The sequence below is a fragment of the Talpa occidentalis genome, unplaced genomic scaffold (genome assembly GCF_014898055.3).
Source record: "Talpa occidentalis isolate TD23 unplaced genomic scaffold, MPIMG_talOcc4v2.1 talOcc4.6, whole genome shotgun sequence".
Lineage (NCBI taxonomy): Eukaryota > Metazoa > Chordata > Mammalia > Eulipotyphla > Talpidae > Talpa > Talpa occidentalis.
This window is the reverse complement of record NW_023604972.1, coordinates 66,854,371-66,877,454: the sequence shown is the minus strand read 5'-3', so window position 1 is coordinate 66,877,454 and position 23,084 is coordinate 66,854,371. Positions and strand designations below refer to the sequence as shown.

General features: G+C 39.4%; 1 protein-coding gene across 2 annotated transcripts in view; it reads right to left on the bottom strand.

Moving 5' to 3' along the window:
• EPB41L4A (erythrocyte membrane protein band 4.1 like 4A) overlaps nucleotides 1-23,084 on the bottom strand; it is a 442,728-nt gene that overhangs the window by 174,938 nt on the left and 244,706 nt on the right. For both annotated transcript variants that reach the window (XM_054688039.1, XM_054688040.1), the window contains exon 12: nucleotides 22,751-22,872. In XM_054688039.1, coding sequence (XP_054544014.1) covers nucleotides 22,751-22,872 — 122 coding nt within the window. The remainder of the gene's footprint in view (nucleotides 1-22,750; nucleotides 22,873-23,084) is intronic.

The window sequence follows — 23,084 nt, the reverse complement described above, 5'->3', positions numbered from 1 at the left end:
AAGAGAATGAAGACACATGAAGCTAAAAGTGTGCCAAAATTTACCTTAATGAGGGGAAATCTATAGCAAGACACATAGTAGTAAAACTTCCAAGAGGCCAAGAAAAAAAAAATGAGGCTGATGAGGGGGAAGAAACAGAAAACTTATAAAGGAATACCAATTAGACTAATCTTTAAATCTTTAAAATCTTTAAATCTTTAAAATAAATAAATAAAAGCCCACTCAAAGGAATACTACAAGGAGTCTTAGGTCTAAAACAAGAGAGGAATGACACAAGGAACTGAACACAGAATTAAACAGAACCACAAAGTTATGAACATAATAGAAAAAACAGATTCTTACATATCAGTAATCACTTTAAAATGTTAATGGACTAAACTCACCGTTAAAAAGACACAAAGTAGGATGCTGATGAGGAAACAGATTCCAATGTTCTACTACCTCCAAGAAATACACCTAAGTTCCAAAGAAGAACATTATTTGAAAGAAAAGTGTTGGAAAACAAATTTACAAGCAAATGGCAACCAAAAGAAGGCAGGGGCAGCCATATTTATATCTTCAAATAAAATATAATTCCACCTTAAATAAATGACAAGAGATATGTATGGCTACTATATAATACCAAGGGGTCAATAAACAGGAAGAAATAACACTAAGCAATATATACTCACCAAATGAGGTAACACCAAAATTCATCAGACATTACTATTGTAACTGAAAATTGACATCCAAAAAAATACATTATGTGGTGGAAGACTTCAACACCCCATTGTCACCAAAGGAGAGATCAATGAAATAGAAAATAAACAAGGACAAAATAACCCTAAACTAATATCTAGACCATGTGGGCCTAACCGATATTTATTGAACACTGTAACCCCAGGAAACTGAATACACAGTTTTCTTCAAGTGCGCACAGATCACTTTCCAGGATCAACCACATACTGGGTCACAATGCAAACATCAACAAGTATATGATGATTGAAATTATACCAAGAATCGTCTCTTACTGTAAAGTTATCAACCTAGAAATCAACTACAAAAAGAAAGCAAGGCGATCCTCCACTACATGGAGACTGAACAATATGCTACTAATAGACCACTGGGTTAATGAGGAAAACAAAGGAGAAATACAAAAATACCTTAAGATAAATGATAATGAGGATACAACCTTCTAGAATGTGACACATTAAAAGTAGTATTAAGAGGAAAGCATATGGCAATACAGGTCCATATCAATAAACAAGAAAGGCCCCAAAGAAATAACCGAAATCTCTCATCTCAAGGAACTACATTAGAAGAATAGGGAGAAAAGCCAGTAGAAAGGAGGAAATAATAAAAATTAAAGCAGAAATAAATGAAACAGAAGTTTAAAAGATAGTCCAAAAGATCAATCAAACCAAAATCTTGTTTGTTAAAAAACTAAAAACAAAAATCATCTCTAACTGGCTTACAAAGAAAAAGAGTTAAAAAATCAAATAGTGTCATAAATGAAAGAGGAGAAATTACAAAAGTTATGGCAGAAATTCAGAGGATTCCGATATTACCCTCAACACTTACATGCAAAAAAGTTCAACAAGCTAGATGAGATGGACAAACTCTTAAAATTACAAAATCACCCAAGGCTGAATAAAGAGGAAATGGAGGAGCTCCCCTGGTGGTGCAGGCAGTTGAGCACCAGGCTGTGAAGCTGTCCACAGCCTCTGCAGCGAGGGTTCAATCCCCGCAGGCCAGTGAGGGTCCCACATGGCGTGGCAGACCTCTCCTGTCTTGCCCGCTGCTCCCCTCAGCAGTGTATTTCATCAATCTGCCTGTTCTGTTTCCCACTCTGTCTCTGGTGAATTCTCTTACCCTCCCATGCATCTGGCCTGTATCCTGGTTCTTGTATAAATAAATAAAAAAATAAAAGGAAATGGAAAACTTGAACAAACCAATTACAGGCAAGGATATTGAAAAATTAATCAAAACTCTCCCAAGAAACAAAAAGTCTAGGACCAGGTCTCTTCACAAGCAACATTCTAAGATGACCTAATACCTTGCCTGATAAAATTCTTTCTAAAAACTGAGAAAGAGGGAATACTACCATTACATTTTATAAGGCAAAATTCATACTAATACCAAAATCAAACAAACACAACACAGGGACAAAAACAAACAAACAAACTACAGGCCAATCTCCCTAAGGAACACGGATGCTAAAATCCTCAATAAAATCTTAGCAAACTGAACCCAACAATACATTAAAAAACTACACTCCATGACTAAGTGGGATTTAACCAGGAACACAAGGATGGTTCATTATATGAAAATCAATTAATGCAATTCATGACATTGACAAAAACAAAAATAAAAGCCATATGACCATATTAATAGATGCCAAGAAAACTTCTGATAAAGGTCAACACCCATTTATTATTAAGGCCCTTGAAAAACCTGAGATAGGAGGAACATATCTTAACACAATTAAAGCCATATATGACAAACCCACAGCTAACATCATTCTCAATGGTGAACTACTGAAAACCTTTTCACTAAGATCTGGCACAAGACAACAATGTTTGCTCTTACTACTGCTTTTCAATATAATACTGGAAGTCCTAGGTAGAGCAATTAGGCAAGAGAAAGACATAAAAGGGATCCAAATTTGGAAAGAAGTAAAGCTATCATTATTTGCAGATAACATGATAATATATAGAGATAAATCCACAGAAAAAGTGCTTAAAACAAAAAGCTAATTAAAGTCAGTTCAGTGAAATGGCAGATTACAAAATCAATACACAAAAGTCAGTAGCCTTATAATACACAAACAATATGTGAAGAGGAAGAAAGTAAGAAAACCATCCCATTTACAACTGTACCAAAACAAATTAAATACCTGGGAATAAACCTAACAAAAGAGGTAAAATACCTATACAAGGAAAACTATAAACATTGTTTGGGCCTCCCTGGTGGTGCAGGCGATTGAGCACAGCGCTGAGAAGCTGTCCGCAGCCTCTGCAGCGCTGGTTCAATCCCTGCCAGCCTCGGAGCAACCCACATGACAAGCAGACCTCTCCTGTCTCGCCTGCTGCTCCCCTCAGCAGTGTATTTCGCCAGTCTGCCTGTTCTGTTCCCCACTCTGTCTCTGGTGAATCCTCTCACCCTCCCGCACATCTGGCCTGTACCCTGGCTCTTGTATAAATAAAAAATAAAAATCTTTAAAAAAAAAAAGGATTGCCAATTCTTTAAAAAAAAAAAAAAAGCAAACAAACAAACAAAAGCCAAACATTGTTAAAAGAAATGAAAACACATTCCCTGCTCATGGGTCAGAAGAAGCAATTATTGAAATGGCCATCCTACCCAAAGCAATTTACAGATTCAATGCAATACCAATAAAATTCTCAATGCCATTCTTCAAAAAATGAACAAATATTGATGAAATTCATATGAAACCACAAAAAAAACCTGTACAGGCAAAGCTCTCCTGAATAAAAAGGGAAAGAATGGGAGTATTACACTCCCAGATTTCACACTGTACTATAAACCCATAATAATAAAAATAGCATGGTACTGTAAGAAAAACAGATACATAGGCCAATGGAAACAAAATGAAAGTCCCAAAATAAAAACAAACACATATAGTGAACTAATCTATGAAAAAGGAGCAAAAAATATAAATTAGGAAAAGGAAAGTCTCTTTAATAAATGTTGCTGGAGAAACTGGACTACAACATGCAGCAAAATGAAACAGACTGCTCACATTATATATAAAAATAATTCAAAATGGATAAAATACTTAATGTAAGCACTGAAACCACAAAATATATAGAAGAAAATATAGCCAAAAACTCTATGACATACATCTCAGAAACATCTTTGAGGACAAGTCTAAAGAAGTAAGCAAAATAAAGGAGAATATAAACAACTAGAGTACATCACACTAAAAAGCTTCTGTAGAGCAAGAGAGACAGTAATCAAAATGAAGACACATCCGATTGAACTGGAAAAAATACATGCACACCATACATTTGATAAGGGAATGATATTAAAGATCTACAAAAAGCTTATACAACTGAACAATAACAAAGGAAATAACCCTATCAAAAAATGGGCAAAAAAGCAAAATAGATACTTTCCCAATAAAGAAGTGTAAATGGCCAATAAGCATATCAACAAATGTTCAACATTACTTATTATCAGGGAAATACAAATCCAACCCACAATAAGATACCACCTGACACCTGTGAAAATAGCACATATTAAAAACCTATAAATGACAGTGCTGGTGAAGGTGTGGAGAAAAAGGAATCTGCTTATACTGTTGGTGGGAATGTAAACTGACACAACTATTATGGAAAGCTGTGTAGAGGTTCCTCAAAACACTAAAAATGAACCTGATGTATGAAATCAGCAATTCTGTTTCTACGAATCTACCCAAGATTACAAAAACACTAATTCCAATGGAAGCCTGTACTCCTATGTATTTTGCAGCACTATTTACAATACCCAAGATATGGAAACAACCTAAATGCCCCTAAACAGGTGAATAGATCAAGAAGATGTGGTATACATACAATGGGATACAACTCAGTGATTAAAAAAGATAAACTCATGTCATTTGCAGCAACATGAATGGAGTTAGAAGGATTATGCTAAGGGAAATAAGTCAGAAGGAAAAAGATAAATACTAGATGGTTTTACTCATATGAAGAATATAGAAAAAACAAAGGGTCAGGGAAAGACAAAACTTGCAAGCTGACAATAGGTCTGAGACATACAGGATGGCAGGGGGAGAGAAAGGGTTCAAAACAGGGAAGGCAAGAGCACAAGGAGCTACAGTGAAGGACAATGGGTGCTATGATTGTGGGAGAACTACAGAGCGTACACATGAGGGAAGAAATCAAATAACGTCCAAAAATTAACACTGATGTAGGATGAATGAATGAATGAATAAAATTATTTTTAAAATGTGCAGTAGCAGATGGTTTCATGAGTGAGTTCTACCAAAACTCCAAAGATGAATACCTATCTTGTTCAAACTGTTTCAAATATTGAGAGAAGGAATCCTTTCAAACACATTATACGAGGCCAAAATCCCTCAAATGTCAAAACAAAACAAAGACAACTCAAAAAAGAAAAACTACAGAACAACCACCCTAGTGAACACAGATGTTAATATCCTCAAGTACACAATAGCAAACTGAATCTAACAATATATTAAAAGGGTTGTTCAACATCAAAAATCAATCAAAGTAATTTACCACTCAACAAAAAGAAAGAGATTATATCAACAGATACCAACAAAACATTTGATAAAATTCAACATTCATTTATGATGAAAACCCTTTAAAAACTGGTGAAAAGGCACATACAATATAAAGCCATATGAAAACCTACAACAATCATGACTTTTGGTGTTGAAAACTGAACGCCTTTCCACTAAGATGGATGTCCAAGGACAAGACAAGGATGTCCACTCTTATCACTGCTCTTCAATGTAGTATTGGAAGTCTTAGCTAGAGCAATTAGGCAAGAGAAAGACATAAATGAAATCCAAATTAGGAAAGAAGTGGTGAAGCTATCACAATTTGCAGATGGCATAATAATATATGTAGATGGGCCTCCCTGGTGGTGCAGGCGGTTGAGCGCAATGATGTGAAGCTGTGCGCAGTGGGTTCGATCCCCGCCAGCTGGTGAGGGTCCCACATGGCGCAGCAGACCTCTCCTGTCTTGCCCACTGCTCCCCTCTGCAGTGTATTTCGTCAGTCTGCCAGTTCTATTCCCTGCTCTGTCTCTGGTAAATCCTCTCACCCTCCCGCACCTCTGGCCAGTACTCCAGCTCTTGTATAAATAAAAAATAAATCTTTTAAAAAAAATTAATAATAATAATAATATATGTAGAGTACCCTAAAGACTCAACAGAAAAACTAATTAAAATAGTAAACCAGGGCCTCTCTGGTGGCGCAAGGGTTTAAGCGTCAGCACTGTGAAACAATCGGCGGCCACTGCTGCCCAAGTTCAATCCTCGGCCAGGGAGGTAACCCACATGGCGCAGCAGATCTCTCCTGTCTCACCCACTGCTCCCTTCAGCAGTGTATTTCAGTTAATCCGCCTGTTCTGTTCCCCACTCTGTCTCTGGTGAATGCTCTTATCCCTATCCCTCCTATACCTCTGGCCTATACCCCAACTCCTGTGTGTATAAATAAATAAACCTTTAAAAAAATAGTTAAACCAGTTTAGCAAAGTGGCAGGTTACAAAATCAATGCACAAAAATCAGTTGTCTTCAAATATGCAATCAGTGAGAATACTATAAATCTTCCTCACAGGGTTACCAAAGGGGTATGTGTGTGTAAGGTTACCACAAGTGTGTGTGTGGGGGGGGGGTGGGGTGGGGGGGTGGGTATGTGTGTGTGTGTATGTAAAGGACATTATACACTGTTTAGGTGCAAGGAAACACACTTAAATTTGAGATTCATCCTAAAGATAAAAGGATCTTACAAATGAATCTACAGCTAGTATATCCTATCCCTGATTTCCTCTAAAACTATTTGGTCCTTTAGTGCTTCTCACAGTGAGTCTATTCTTTCTCTGCAAAGCTGCTCTATTCACAGGCATGTCTGTACCTGGCCTGTACCAGTAGTCCCCAAAAGTATGGCTCTCCATAGCTGAGTCACCCATCCTCTGAACTCTAATACCAGCTTCTCTGGAGAAGGAAACGACAGTTTCTGCAGGCATCCTGTTCTCACTCAGGAGAGGAAGGCGGGAACAATCAGTCACCCCTGTAGGTCCTAAGATGAGCTTAGTGCACTGGCATCTGCTCCACAGTGAAATTATTTCCTTTCTCCTTTGCTCTACCTCCTCCACACCTACCAAACACCCTGACTTCCAAACATGTTTGACATTGATATCACTAAGTACGTCAAGCAGTCATAGAAATCAGTCAGTTCATTTAAAGTTTGAAGAAAATGCAGAGAAACCACCATGAACTCTCAATGGAGTAGTAAAACAAAGGTGTAGAGTTCCTAGAGATCTATATTAAAACTGAAGTTCAAACAAGTTACAGATGGACCCTGTCTGTAAAGCAGAAAGGAAAGTGAGAAAGTAGGTAAAATTGGCCTCAATGGCTAATAAAGTATCAGGAAGTGTGACCATAAGCTGCCAAGGTGGAGCCATTTCACACCAGTTTTTAACATTACAAGTGGGTACAGGTCACGTTACGTCTTCATAGAAGTCACATGCATGCAAAAGGGAGTCATAAATTGTGCCCAACAAGACTGTAATTTCAAACTATGAGTTAACCAAATCAGTGCAAACACACACTCATATGGTCAATTTGAACTAAAAGAATAATCTGAAAACTGGTATTGATGCCAAGTTGTTGCAATTAGTCAGAGTTTCATTTGAACTTAAGTTTTTAAGAATCAGCTAGGATTATTGAAATACACATAAATACTGTATATTTCCAGAGAAAAAAAACAAATTTTGTAATTTGGGAAGATATTTTTCATGTTTGTAAGAATTCTGAAGTGATGGTAAAAATAAAAAATACTGGGCCTCTCCAGTGGCGCAGTGGTTGAGCACTGGGTTGCGAAGCTGCCCGCAGCCTCTGCAGTGCCGGTTCAATCCCCGGCTGCTCCCCGGCCATCGGAGGAGGATCCCACATGGCGCGCAGACCTCTCCTGCCGCCCGCTGCTCCTCTCAGCAGTGTACTTTGGTCCTTCTGCCTGATCTGCTCCCCACTCTGGCTCTGGTGAATTCTCTCACCCTCCCGCGCTTCTGACTGTACCCAGTACTTGTATGTATCAATCAAACAATCTATAAATAAATCTTTAAAAAAAAAAAAATAAAGTGGGTACATTACAAGGAAGAAAATGAAAAAAAAAATACTGTACACAAAATGCTTTCCAATTTTTTTTTTTCATATTTGATGTTTCAACTCTGTGCTAGGTAAGCCAGAGAGAAAAATGAATCTCAGGAAGAAGAAGGAACTTTAAAGTTTCTATACTTCATTCCTTATTTTATAGATAATGAGAAGGCCCAGAATACAGAATGCTTTTATTACAGGTCACAGCTAAGCTAGATCAGTGATTCAGTTCTACTCATATCAGGTACAACTTCTATTTTCTTCCACTGTACTATGTGCCTTCTCAGTGGAAAGGTTTAACTTATTAATAAGAGGCAATTTAAGCCCCCTCAGAAGGATTCTTAGAGTGAGGACAAAGAAATTCTTACATTGGGACACAGTTTTTGACCATACATCAGTAGATTATCTAATTCTGATGTTATCTTGATGAGAGAGCCATAATCACACTCTAAAACCTTACACTCTTAAATTTTCTAGAAAATATCTCCAAACCACTTAACATAACAACTGTTGGTAAGAATTTTTTTTTCTGATTTCCTGGTATGATAATTTATTCTAATGTCTTCCCTTTCCTGTCTTTGACTGGCCCAGACAGGATACACGCCACAACCACTAGTGCAGTAGGTGTGATAGCTATTATGTCATTATCTTTTTCTTGACATTCCTCACAGTGCCAAGTGACAAATATTGGATGATTTCACAAACACGAATAACATAATGCAACAAACAGCATACATTGATAAAACAGGTAGACATTGAAAACTGAACTCACATTTCTGAAGTTAAGAGGAAGAGGAGAGAGGAAAGATTCAAAGGGACACAAGGAATGGTGGTGGCGGGGGAAAAAAAAAGGTGTTTTCATTTTGGTTCTCTATTTGACCAATTCATAGTCTTAATAAAAGATAGCAAAATAGGGCCTCCTTGGTAGCGCAAGGGGTTAAGATGCAACCTATGAGTCTGTCCACAGCCACTGCAGCATGAATTTGATCCCCGGACAGGGAGCTACCCACATGGCATAGCAGACCTCTCCTGGCTTCCCGCTGCTCCCCTCAGCAGTGTATTTCAGTCAATCTGACTATTCTGTTTCCCACTCTGCCTCTGGTGAGTCCTCTCAGGCCCCACACCTCTGGCCTGTGCCCCAGTTCTTGAATGCATAGATAAATATATCTTTAAAAAAGATGGTAAAATAAACAAATGAGCAAATAAAATAATATATCACACTGGAAACAAATATGCCTTTGGAATCATTTTGTGAACTTAATACATACATGACAATTATTTGTAGGGTTTTTAAAAAGTACAACATGGCAGGGGAAGCAAATATTGCTAAAGAATACATAGTAACTATAAATTTCTTCCAGTCCTGATTCCCATTCTGTCAAAACTCTTCCCAGAGTTATTCCTTTTACTAGTCTGTTATGTGTAAGCAGGTTTATATGTTTGCGTGCTCACCCACCCCTGATTCTTGTTTGTCTTCTTCTTAATGGTTTAATGGGGGCATACTATACTCTGTTGGCTTTGCCTGTTCTTTTTTTTTTTTTCTTGCTTATACTATATCTTGGAGATCATTCCATATAAGCACAAATGTATTGCACTTTTTTCTTATTTGTCCTCTCTCTCTTTCTCCAGCTACATCTAACTGACCTGGAATTGGGATATTCAAATCCCAATTCTGGTGCCCTGGATAAGATCTAGTTTCTCTTCCCACCTATATGATAAGTCATACATTGTCTTAAAAACATGAGTGCAATACTGTCTTCATGAGGTCTTGTACAATGTCAGGCTCACAGTGATACCCAGGAGTGTTAGTTACTACCATCACTTTCCCTCATAAAGCTGCTCAGGGAACCTGGTATTTCACAGCTGATACCAAGGGTTTGTTAAAGAACCAGATCAACCCAAATTCAAATCATGTCCTCACATAACTTTTTTTTTTTAAATATTTATTTATTTATTATTTATACAAGCACTGGGTACAGTCAGAAGTGCTGGAGGGTGAGAGAATTCACCAGAGCCAGAGCTGGGAGCAGAGCAGGCAGAAGGACCGAAGTACACTGCTGAGGGGAGCAGCCGGCGGCAGGAGAGGTCTGCGCGCCATGCGGGACCCTCCTCCAGTGGCCGGGGAGCAGCCGGGGATTGAACCGGCGCTGCAGAGGCTGCGGGCAGCTTCGCAACCCAGTGCTCAACCGCTGCGCCACTGGGGAGGCCCCTCACATTACTTTTAACAGAGACATGTTTAAATGGTATTTTCTGGTCTATTTTATTAGGAAAATTCCCTACCAATGAATGTACAGGAAATTTACAACCTCTGATGACAAACAAGGCAGCAATAGTCTGCTTATATTGCAGAGGTGAAGTTGCTGGATGAAACATAGTCTGAGGTCGGGACTTGTGAAATTCATGGTCTACAGCCCTGGATTCACCTTATTCTGCATCAACTCTGATTCCCCTTTCTGAGTCCTTTCAACTTTGCCCTTTGTCTTCTGTTTCCATTGTCTGCTTGACATGAAAAATGAACCATGGAAGACTAGTGCCTAATAACTTCAAATAGGGGAAATCACCTTACACAGATGGAATGATTAACTATGTGAACTTTAAAACTATCACACAGTCTCATCTTTACTGTGAATTGCCCGTAATGACATATCGCAATGGAACAGTAGAGCAGTGATGCTGGGGTGGGGATAAGGGTAAAAATCACAAGAAAGACAGCTCAAACTAAAGTCTACTTTGAAAAGTAGAAACACAGTAAGCAAGATAAGCCCTAGCTCTCGGCCCCTGTTACTACCTGCCTAACAGCAACACAAGGGTACCCAGAAATCAGCAGGCAGGTAGAGCAGAAGACAAAGAGGACACTTACACCCTGTCTATACCAAGTCTTCAAGAATAAATCCTGGTTACCCAATTTCCTTCTGAAGCTCCCCCTCATTGTGCCTAAAGAACACTCGCCTATTGCTTTTAAATAATTTTTCTCTGGGGCCTCCCTGGTGGCGCATCAGTTGAGCGCTGGGTTGCCAAGCTGCCCGCAGCCTCTGTAGCGCCAATTCGATCCCAGGCCGCCGGGTGAGGGTCCCACATGGAGCACAGACCTCTCCTGCCGCCCACTGCTCCCCTCAGCAGTGTACTTCGGTCCTTCTGCCTGTTCTGCTTCCTGCTCTGGCTCTGGTGAATTCTCTCACCTTCCAGCGCTTCTGACTGTACCCGGTGCTTGTATAAATAAATAAATAAATCTAGAATAAATAAATAATTTTTTTCCTCCACATAATGATTAGTTTGAGCTTGGCATGTGAAACTGATACTACATGGTAAAAATACTAACAGATTCACAGACTGGTTCATACTGTATACAGAAAGATTTTCTTTTGGGTTACACTGCTCCAAGTCCCTACCTGTGCTCAGAATCCTTCCACCTGAGAACCATCATATGTGGCAAGGGTAACATCCCCATTTTACAAATGGGGAAAATAAGGCTCAGGTTGTTAAGTTACTTCACAGTACTGCACACAGTCCAATTACTACTGGGGCTGAAGTGAGTTCACCAGGGTGAGCTCACTAGATCACACTACCTCAGTCAAGCATGAGATATGTACTCATATAGCTTACCCTTTGCTTGCCTCAAAAAATTTTAAAATATATATATCTGATTGCCATAAGCAAGCAGGGTTTCTGCTGACATCACATCTGATATGATGTGCCTATCAGAAAAAGTATTAATAAACGATTTTATTATTTTGACATTATTATTTCTCAGCATCCTGAGTTACACACTTCATCAAGTGAAATTGAACTTAAACATATCAAAGAATTTCTCTGTCTCTCCTGACTAGGCTGTACCTACCTCAGCTCCTCACATGTTATTCATCTAAAGAACCCAGGACCCTGTGGCAGTTTACCCCTAGAGTCAGCCCACTGACCTACTAACTCCAAGAGCTCATGCTGGGAGTCTGAGAACACTGAATAGTTAGTGATGCTCACACGGGATGGTAGAGAAACCCAAAGTGACCTCCAGCTGGGGTATGTGCCATTCACCTCTATCAAATGTTCTGTATTCAACCTGCAGAAAAATTAATTTAGCACTCAGAGAATTTAAAAAAAAATAAAATTGCCAAATTTTAAAATTCTGGAAAGTTTATATAAATATCCAAATTCCATGTTGGCCTTAAAAGGTCAGAAGCTTGACAACACTGAGTCTACTCTCTAGCACAGAAACAAATGCTTGCAGACCATCAGTGACCACGTTCACTCAAGGGCATTTTCACAATTCCTCAGGCATGATTGTGGAATCTTTCACAGATTCAGAGTAGAACTGCCAAAAAGTTCCCTAATCTTGCTTTCAAGTTGTCTAAAGAATATACTGTAACTATTTATCAGTGCAATACACTTAAAAACGTCAAAAGCTGCATCCATCATAGTATTGTTTATCCACTGCAAATGGCTTCAGCCATTAATTTCCTTGCAGATAATTGTGGATTACAGCCAATATATACAAATTCTCCTTACTGCTTACTGACAGCAGAGACAAGAACCCACCTACACAAGTAGCCAAGACCATGTCAGAGAAGGAACAGTGTAAATATGCACATTTCCTTCCTGCTATCTCACCTCCTGCTTTGCCCCAAGTTCAGAGGAAGCCTTTTAGGTATTCCAGATAGCTCTGGCTGCCTGCCCTGGTACTGAACTCCTCTGGGTGGGACAGCAGGTATGTTGGCCAGGACTCTATACTCTGGAATGTACTTCCTCATACAGGTGCCAAGGCCAGACCAAGGCAGATTCTAAACACAATGGTTCAACAACATTAACTATAAGGGCATTTATTATTCCTGACTCTGAGGTGAAATAAAATTTTTATAAATTTGCAGAGAACAGTTTTAGGAGACTAGTTAAGGAGTCTGAATTACTTTAATTTTAGAAGAAACATAAAAAATCTTCTAAACTAACAAGTCATAAAATATAAATAATATAAACTAAAAAGAAATAAATCTTTCATTACAACTTTATAGATATGTATATATGTTAAATAGGAGGTGAGAGCTGTGTGGATAACGCCTGAAACTGTAGTTCTAACATTTTACTTTATTTTTTTAAAGAATTATTTATGCACACAAGATACAAGAACTAGGGTACAGGCCAGAGGTGTGGGAGGGTGAGAGGATTCACCAGAGACGGAATGGGGAACAGGATAAGCGGATTACCTGAAATACACTGCTGAGGGGAGCAGTGGGCGAGTCAGGAGAGGTCTGCTTTGCCATGTGGGTTGCTCCCTGGCCAGGGATAGAACTCGTGCTGCAGTGGCTGCAGACAGCTTCATAGGTTGTGTCTTAACCCCATGTGCCACTAGGGAGGTCCCTAAGATTTTACAAACTCTGAATTGAATGGGGTTGGTGACTCAACCCCTATAGCAAGGGAATTAAAAACAAAATAAACAATTGGGATTACCTCCAGTTAAAAAGCTTCTACAGAGTGAAAGAAAACATAAGAAAATTAAATAGATACCATACTGAATGGGAGAAAGTAGTCACACAATATATAACTGTTAAGGGATTAATATCCAAGATACACATAAAAACTTATACAATTCAACAATACATAAACAAATAACCCACTTAATAAATGGGCAGAATATCTGAACAGATAGTTCGCCAAAGAGGATATTCAAAAGGCCAAAAGGTATATGAGAAAATGTTCATCATCACTTCTAATAAGAGAGTTGCAAATTCAAACTACAATGAAATTACATCTCATACTCACGAGAATGGTACATATAAGAGGACTCCCAAAAGACTTTAGAAGGCTTTTTTTGGCAAAGAAAAGAGAACCCTTCTACATTATTGGTAGGAATGTGAACTGCTTTCCAACCATTATGGAAAGGAATCAGGAGTTACCTTAAAAAACTGAAAATGGAAATACCATATGTACTGATAATCCCACTCTTGGGCATATATCCACACAATATTAAACCATCAACACAAAACCCCACATATTCTAAAACATTCATAGCAGCATTATTTGCAATAACTAGGACATGGAAGTAGCCTAAATGTTTTTAAGTTAGATGATTGGCTCAAGATGTGGTAATATACACACCAGAGTAGTATATAGCATAAAAAGGATAAATGCAGTCCTTTTTAACAAAATGGGAGAATTTGAAAGCATTTGATAAAATTCAACATCCAGTTATGAAGGAAGCCCTCAAAACATGGTAAAAAATGAAACTCTTCAATAAAAAGACACAGAGTCGCAGGCTGGATTAAGAAACAAAACCCAACCTTTTGCTGTCTCCAGGAAACACATTTAACTACAAAAAATAAAAAAAGACTCAAAGTTAAAGGATGGAGAACAATCCTACAAGCAAATGGACCAAAAAAGAAGTCAGGAACAGCTACACTTAGAAAAAACAGATTTCAAACTCAAAAAGGTAAAAAGAGACCCCAAAAGTCACTACATTATGATCAATGGGACAATACTTCAAGAAGAAATAACACTCATTAACATATACTCACCAAATGAAGGAGCACCAAAATATATCAGACAACTATTATCATTTCTGAAAACAGACATCAGAGAAAACACATATGTAATAGGAGACTTCAACACACCACTATCAACAATGGATAGATCAACGAGACAAAAAATAAGTAAGGACACTAAAGCTCTAAACAAGGATCTAGACCTCGTGGGCTTAACAGACATCTATAGAACACTAAAGCCAAAAAAACAATTTTCTCAAGCGCATACAGATCATTCTCCAGGATCGAACACATACTGGGACACAAGACAAACATCAACAGATACACCAAGATTTGAAATCATACCAACCATCTTCTCTGACCATGAAGGCATCAAACTAGAAATAAACCATAAAAAGAAGGCAAGGAGCTCTCCTACCTCATGGAGATCGAAACCCACACTACTGGAAGAACACTGGACTAACGAGGAGATCAAAGAAGAAATTAAAAAATTCTTTGAATTGAATGACAAGGAGGACACCAATTTCCTAAATGTTTGGAAAGCAGCAAAAGCAGTAATAAAAGGGAAATATATAGCAATAGAGGTTCCCATCAAGAAACAAGAAAGATCTCAAAGAAACAACCTAATCTCAAAGCTCAAAGAACTAGAAAAAGAACAAACAAACAAACAAAAAAAACAAAACAAAACCCAAAACCAGCAGAATAAAAGAAATAATAAAAATCAAAGCAGAAATAAATAAAACTGGACTGGAAGGGGCGGAGCAACATGGCGGCGAGGAGACGCTGCGAGTAAGATCTCCCATTAAAAAAAAGTTAATAGGGAGGAAAAGCGGCAGGTCCCAGTGAGAACCGGGACATGGAAGATCAACAGGTGACGCCAGCAAACTGCCCGAAGAAGAAAGTTGCCATAAAAGAGGACTAGAAGGGAGGAAAGCGCAGAACCCTGCTCCCCTCCCCCGCCCACAGAGGCGGCACTCTCCTACCGGCAGAGAAGAGGAAAACAACAAACCAAAACGACCCACAAGCACAAACGACGCAGCAAGCGGGACTGTGAGTGGAAAGGAACTATTGCAGCCACCACACCCCGTGAACGGGAGCTGTGGAGAACCCTGCAGGATCCTCCGCGGAGGTGAGCTCCGGGCGCCATTAATGAGAGACCCCGCCCAGGAGGAGACCAGCACCAGCACACAGCCCCGGGCTGCCCAGTAAGCCTGCACAGAAAAGCGGCGCGCTGGAAAAGCAGGCGCGGATCCCGGTCAGGATTGCGCGGAAAAGCGGCACGCTGGAAAACCAAGTGCGGATCGGAATCGGGATCGCGCGCGGAAAAGCAGTGCAGTTGAAAAGCAAACGCGGATCCAGATCACAGCTGCCCAGGTCCCTGCGCCTGCAACCTAGGCAGGAACCAGGCGCCCAGGCACAGGAGCGGGATTCAAAAGGCGCCATTCCCGCGCCACTGAACTGGGCTACAGCCTGAGTCCTGGAACTGAGGGCTTTGGAACTGACACCCGGGACACGAAATTAGGGGCGTGGGTTCCCCACGACGGTGGGGCACAAGGCAGACACAGCACCCCAAAGCCGTTGAGGTTTACCCTACCATTCCCGCTCTATTCCCTGTCCCACGGGGTGGAAAATCAGCTCCCCAAGGGATCCAGGAGAGATCTCTGGCGCCACCTAGTGACTTGAAGCCAGCAGAGGCGCCTAGAGGAGCCAGTGGCCAGCTGGGGAGTTAGCCCACGCCGGGCCCCTTCCGACCAGTAGTCTGAGCCCACAGGGGGAGCGAGCACCCACAGCCGGGGCAGACCAGGCGCGCAGAAGAGTGTGCCTGAGACCGGACGTGCAGGGAGTGTGTCCCACATCACCATCTTAGAACAGGGACATTTCTTCAGTAAAGACTACCTGCAGAAGGCTTCCTCAGGAGCCAGAGGTGAGCGGGGGAAGTTCGCCCACGCCAGACCCCATCTGGCCTGCAGTCCAAGCCCAGAGGGGGAGCAGGAACCCACCGCCGGGGCAGACCAGGCGCACAGGGGAGTGTGTCCCCACATCGGCATTTTAGAACAGGGACCTTTCTCCAGTAAAGACTGCTTGAAACTGACAGATGACTCCTGGAGGAACCAGAGGAGAGCAGAGAAGCTCACCCAAGATGCCGGCCAGTCCCAACTACACAGTGTCCCAACGCATACGGCAAATTAGAAAACAGACAGTAGGGAGTAGAAGAACCACACGCAACCTAGCAACTCCCCAGGGAAAAAGCACACCACAAAAAGAAAAGCAGCCCCCAGATTGCAACGACAGTAACTTGGAAGAACTTCTGAGCCTTCCAGAAAGAGAATTTAAAATTGCCGTGATTAAAAAACTGACAGAAGTCATAAAGGAAAACAATGATAAGGGAAAAATAATCAATGATCAGAAGAATGCAACTGAGTCCCTAGAGAGGGAAAACAATGGTCAGAAGAATGAAATTGAGTCCCTAAAGAGGGAAGTAAAAGAAATGCAGGAGATCAAAGAATTAATGGAAGAACTAAAGAATTCTGGGAAAAGCAATGAAAGCAGAATAGATGAAATGGAAGAACGAATAAGTACTCTTGAAGACACAGAAATAAAAAGAACCAAAACAGAAAAGGCAAGAGAAGTATGAAGGAAAAAGAACGAAGAAAGACTTCGGGAACTATCTGACTCCATGAGGAAAGGAAATATAAGAGTTATAGGAATACGAGAAGGAGAGGAGAGAGATGTAGGAACAGAGAAAATATTCAAAGAGATAATTGAAGAGAACTTCCCAAATGTGAAGAAGGAGCTGAAAATTGATATACAAGAAGCAAGAAGAACACCAAACTTCCACGACGAAAGGAAAAATACAGCAAGACACATAATAGTAAAGCTCCCAAGAATCCAGGACAAGGAAAAAATAATGAAGCTGGCAAGAGGGAAGAAACAGATAACATTCAAAGGAAAGCCAATCAGGCTGACATCAGACTTCTCCGAAGAAACACTACGGGCAAGGAGAGAGTGGAGGGACATAGTCAACAGACTCCAAGAAAACAGATGCCAACCAAGAATTCTCTATCCCGCAAAGCTCTCCTTCCTCTTTGAAGAAAGAATATGAACCTTCCCAGACAAATAGAAACTCCAGAATTTCATTACAACTAAACCCTCACTCCAAAAAATACTACAAGGAGTCCTAAAGCCAGAACCTCAGAGGGACGAATAACAATGAAAGAAGGCCAAAAAAAAAAAGTTATTAAAAGAATAAATAAATAAAATCAAAGGAAAGACAAACACAATGGCAAATACAGATGCTAACATATCAATATTAACTCTAAATGTAAATGGACTAAACTCTTCAAAAAAAAGACACAGAGTTGCAGCCTGGATTAAGAAACAAAACCCAACCTTTTGCTGTCTCCAGGAAACACATTTAGCTACAAAAGATAAAAATAGGCTCAAAGTTAAAGGATGGAAAACAATCCTACAAGCAAATGGACCAAAAAAGAAAGCAGGAACAGCTATACTTATATCAGATAAAACAGATTTCAAACTCAAAAAGATAAAAAGAGACCCCAATGGTCACTACATTATGATCAAGGGGACAATACTTCAAGAAGAAATAACACTCATTAACATATACTCACCAAACGAAGGAGCACCAAAATATATCAGACAACTGTTGTCCTCTCTGAAAACAGACATCAGAGAAAACATATACGTAGTGGGAGACTTCAACACACCACTATCAACAATGGATAGATCAACAAGACAAAAAATAAGAAACCAAAGCTCTAAATAAGGACCTAGAGCAATTGGGCTTAACAGACATCTATAGAACACTAAACCCCAAAAAAACGGAGTACACATTTTTCTCAAGCGCACACGGATCATTCTCCAGGATCGATCACATACTGGGGCACAAGACAAACATCAACAGATACACCAAGATTGAAATCATATCAACCATCTTTTCTGACCATGAAGGCATCAAACTAGAAATAAACCATAAAAAGAAGGCAAGGAACTTTCCTACCTCATGGAGATTAAAAACCACACTACTGGAAGACCACTGGACTAATGAGGAGATCAAAGAAGAAATTAAAAAATTCTTTGAATTGAACTACAAGGAGGACACCAATATCCCAAATGTATGGGATGCAGCAAAAGCAGTAATAAGAGGAAAATATATAGTAATAGAAGCTCACATCAAGAAACAAGAAAGAACTCAAAGAAACAACCTAGTCTCGAAGCTCAAAGATCTAGAAAAAGAACAACAAAAAAACCCCAAAACCAGTAGAAGAAAAGAAATAATAAAAACCAAAGCAGAAATAAATGAAATTGAAACTAAAAAAACAATCCAAAAGATCAATGAAACCAAGAGCTGGTTCTTTGAAAAAATCAATAAAATAGACAAACCCCTAGCCAGGCTCACAAAGGAAAAAAGGGAGAAAGCACAAATACACAGGATCATAAATGAAAGAGGAGAAATCACAACGGACACAGCAGAAATCAAAAGAATAATCAGTAACTACTATGAACAGTTATATGGAAACAAGTTTAACAATCTAGAGGAGATGGACAAATTCCTACAACTCTACAATCACCCAAAGCTAGATAAAGAAGAAATAGAACACCTAAACAGACCAATTACAAGCAGCGAAATTGAAATGGTAATCAAAAACCTCCCCAAAAACAAAAGCCCAGGACCTGATGGATTTACAAATGAATTCTACCAAACATTCAGAGACGAATTAGTGCCTATCCTTCACAAACTCTTCCAAAAAATTGAGAAGGAAGGGACAATACCAAACACGTTCTATGAAGCCAACATTACACTAATACCAAAACCGAACAAGGACAACACAAAAAAGGAAAACTACAGGCCAATCTCCCTAATGAACACTGATGCAAAAATCCTCAATAAAATTTTAGCTATCAGAATCCAACAATGTATCCAAAAGATAATTCACCACGACCAAGTAGGATTCATTCCAGGGACACAAGGATGGTTTAACATCCGAAAATCAATCAACGTTATCCAACACATCAACAAAAAGAAATATAAAAACCATATGATAATATCAATAGATGCTGAGAAAGCTTTCGACAAAGTGCAACACCCATTCATGATAAAAGCCCTTGAAATTCTTGGGATACAAGGAACATACCTCAACATCATAAAGGCCATCTATGACAAGCCAACAGCCAGTATCATTCTCAATGGTGAAAAGCTGAAAGCAATTCCATTAAGATCTGGAACAAGACAAGGATGTCCACTCTCACCCTGCTTTTCAATATAATACTGGAAGTCCTAGCCAGAGCAATAAGACAAGAGAAAGACATCCAAGGAATCCAAATAGGAAAAGAAGAAGTCAAACTATCACTATTTGCAGATGATATGATAATATACATAGAAAACCCCAAAAAGTCCACAGAAAAACTAATTCAACTCATCAATCAGTTCAGTAAAGTGGCAGGATACAAAATCAACACGCAAAAGTCAGTAGCCTTCCTATACACAAACATTAAATCTAAAGAAGAAGAAATCAAAAAAACCATCTCTTTTTTTATTGAAACAAAAAAAATCAAATATTTGGGAATAAATCTAACAAAAGAGGTAAAGGACCTATACAAAGAAAACTATAAAACACTGTTAAAAGAAATAGAAGAAGACACAAAGAAATGGAAAGACATCCCCTGCTCATGGATTGGAAGAATAAACATTATTAAAATGGCCATCCTCCCAAAAGCAATATACAGATTCAATGCTATTCCAATCAAAATTTCAATGTCATTCTTCAAAGAAATAGAACAATTATTGATGAAATTCTTATGGAATCACAAAAAACCCCGAATAGCCAAAGCTCTCCTGAAAAAAAAAGAAGGGAATGGAGGCATCACACTCCCAGACTTCAAACTCTACTACAAAGCCATAATCATCAAAACTGCATGGTATTGGAACAAGAACAGACATACAGACCAATGGAATCGAATAGAAAATCCAGAAATAAACCCACAGATTTATGGTCAACTAATCTTTGACAAAGGAGCAAAGACTATGCATTGGAGCAAAGAAAGTTTGTTCAATAAATGGTGCTGGGAAAACTGGGTCGCTACATGCAAAAGAATGAAGCTTGACCACTACCTCACACCATACACAAAAATCAACTCAAAATGGATTAAAGAACTAGACATAAGACCTGAAACCATAAAATACATAGAAGGAAATATAGGCGAAACACTACGTGATTTGCACATCAAAGACATCTTTACAGACACATCACCCAAAGCAGTGTTAGTGAAGGCAAAGATAAACAGCTGGGACTACATCAAATTAAAGAGCTTCTGCACAGCAAAAGAGACAATAACAAAAACAAACAGAAACCCCACCAACTGGGAGAACATTTTTGCACCCAACACTAATGATAAAGGACTGATCACAAAAATCTGCAAAGAGCTGATGAGACTCAACAACAACAAAGAAAATAATCCAGTCAAAAAATGGGCAGAAGAGCTAAAAAGAAACTTCTCTGAAGAGGAAATACAAATGGCCAACAGGCATATGAAAAATGTTCAACATCACTTGTCATCAGGGAAATGCAAATCAAAACTACCATGAGATACCATCTCACACCAGTGCGAATGGCACATATTAAAAAAACTAGCAACAACAAATGTTGGCGAGGGTGTGGAGAAAAAGGAACTCTTCTGCACTGTTGGTGGGAGTGCAAACTGGTCCAACCACTGTGGAGAGCTGTGTGGAGATTTCTGGACCTACTAAACATAGAGCTTCCATATGATCCAGCAATTCCACTCCTAGGTATTTACCCAAAGGACACAGAAACATCAATTCCAAAGAGCACCTGCACCCCTATGTTTATAGCAGCACTGTTTACAATAGCTAAGCTTTGGAAACAACCCAAATGCCCAAAAATAGATGACTGGATCAAGAAGATGTGGTACATATATGCCATGGAATATTACTCAGCATTCAAAAAAGATAAACACATGCAATTTGCAGCAACATGGATGGCACTGGAAAGGATCATGCTCAGCGAAATAAGCCAAAAAGAAAAAGAAAAATACCGGATGGTCTCACTCATAGCAGGAATCTAGAAAAGTTAAATAAGGGACCAGGAAAATGAATAACTATAAGAAAGTGAAAATCAAAATCAACAAAAAACTACGAACCAGAGACACTTTTAAGGGGGCGGGGGTGGGAGGGGAGAGATTGGGGTCAGAATGGGGGGGCTGCAATTGTATGGGGAATATAAAAATAAAATTTATTATTAAAAAAAAAAAGAAATAAATAAAACTGAAACTAAAAAAAGCAATCCAAAAGATAAATGAAACCTGCACTGCTGGTGGGAGTGCAAACTGGTCCAACCCCTGTGGAGAGCTGTGTGGAGATTTCTTGACCTACTAAACACAGAGCTTCCATATGATCCAGCAATTCCACTCCTAGGTATTTACCCAAAGGACACAGAAACATCAATTCCAAAGAGCACCTGCACCCCTATGTTTATAGCAGCACTATTTACAATAGCTAAGCTTTGGAAACAACCCAAATGCCCAAAAATAGATGACTGGATCATGAAGATGTGGTACATATACACAATGGAATCAAAAACTCAGCATTCAAAAAAGATAAACACATGCAGTTTGCAGCAACATGGATGGAGCTGGAAGGGATCATGCTCAGCAAAATAAGCCAGAAAGAGAAAGAAAAAGAAAAATACCAGATGGTCTCACTCATAGCAGGAATCTAGAAAACTTAAATAAGAGACCAGGAAAAAAGACTAATCAATACAAAGTAAAAATCAAAATCAACAAGCAACTATAAACCAGTGACACACTACTGGGGGTGGGAAGGAGGGGTGAGGAAAGGAAAGACTAAGTCAAAATAAGGGGGGGGGGTGCAATTGTATGGGGATATAACCATAATGAAAATGCATACATTGTGCAAAGATGAAAAATGATGTAAGAATTATATAAAATAAAGTATTTAAAAAAATGAAGTACAGTGCTGAGGGGAGCCGTGGGTGAGTCAGGAGAGGTCTGCTTCGCCATGTGGGTATCTGCCTGGCCGGGGATCGAACTCGTGCTGCAGTGGCTGTGGATAGCTCCATAGGTTGTGTCTTAACCCCTTGTGCCACCAGGGAGGCCCCTGTCAATTCATTAATAATACCTGAATGTGTGGGTATTTTTAGGATCAAATGAAGACTCTGGGTACTTTGATGGTGGGAGTGTTACGGTGACTACACCTGAGGGGGAACATCCTATACGTTAAATCACTAGCAAGGACGTAAAATAATTATACTTCAGTAACATTACATACGTTGGGAAAAAAAACATTAAAAAGACTGGGTTATCATCATACCTGAACATACCTTACACCATCAGCTGAAAGGCCTCCCATGACTACACAGATGATTAGGGGCCTCCATGACTTACCAGCTGGTTGTATTTGTGCTGTTCTCTTAGGGTAAGTCTTGCTTCTGCTTCTTGCCACACTCTGATTCGGCCGAGGAAGTTGAACAGAAAGATCTCGACTCATTTGCAATGCAGTCCTGCCACTTGAAAAGGCAACATTTGCTTAATACAGGTAAAACCACAAAGCTGAAAAATTAACCAACGGTTCATGCAAAATAACTGCAAAGTATGGTGAGAAGAAAAACATACAAACTCATGCGACTGTACATATATAAGGTGTTCAATGAATTCTTCTCACAAAATTAGCCAAAGGAGCATTATTAAATTATAACAGGAAAGGTTTAACTTAGAAGGA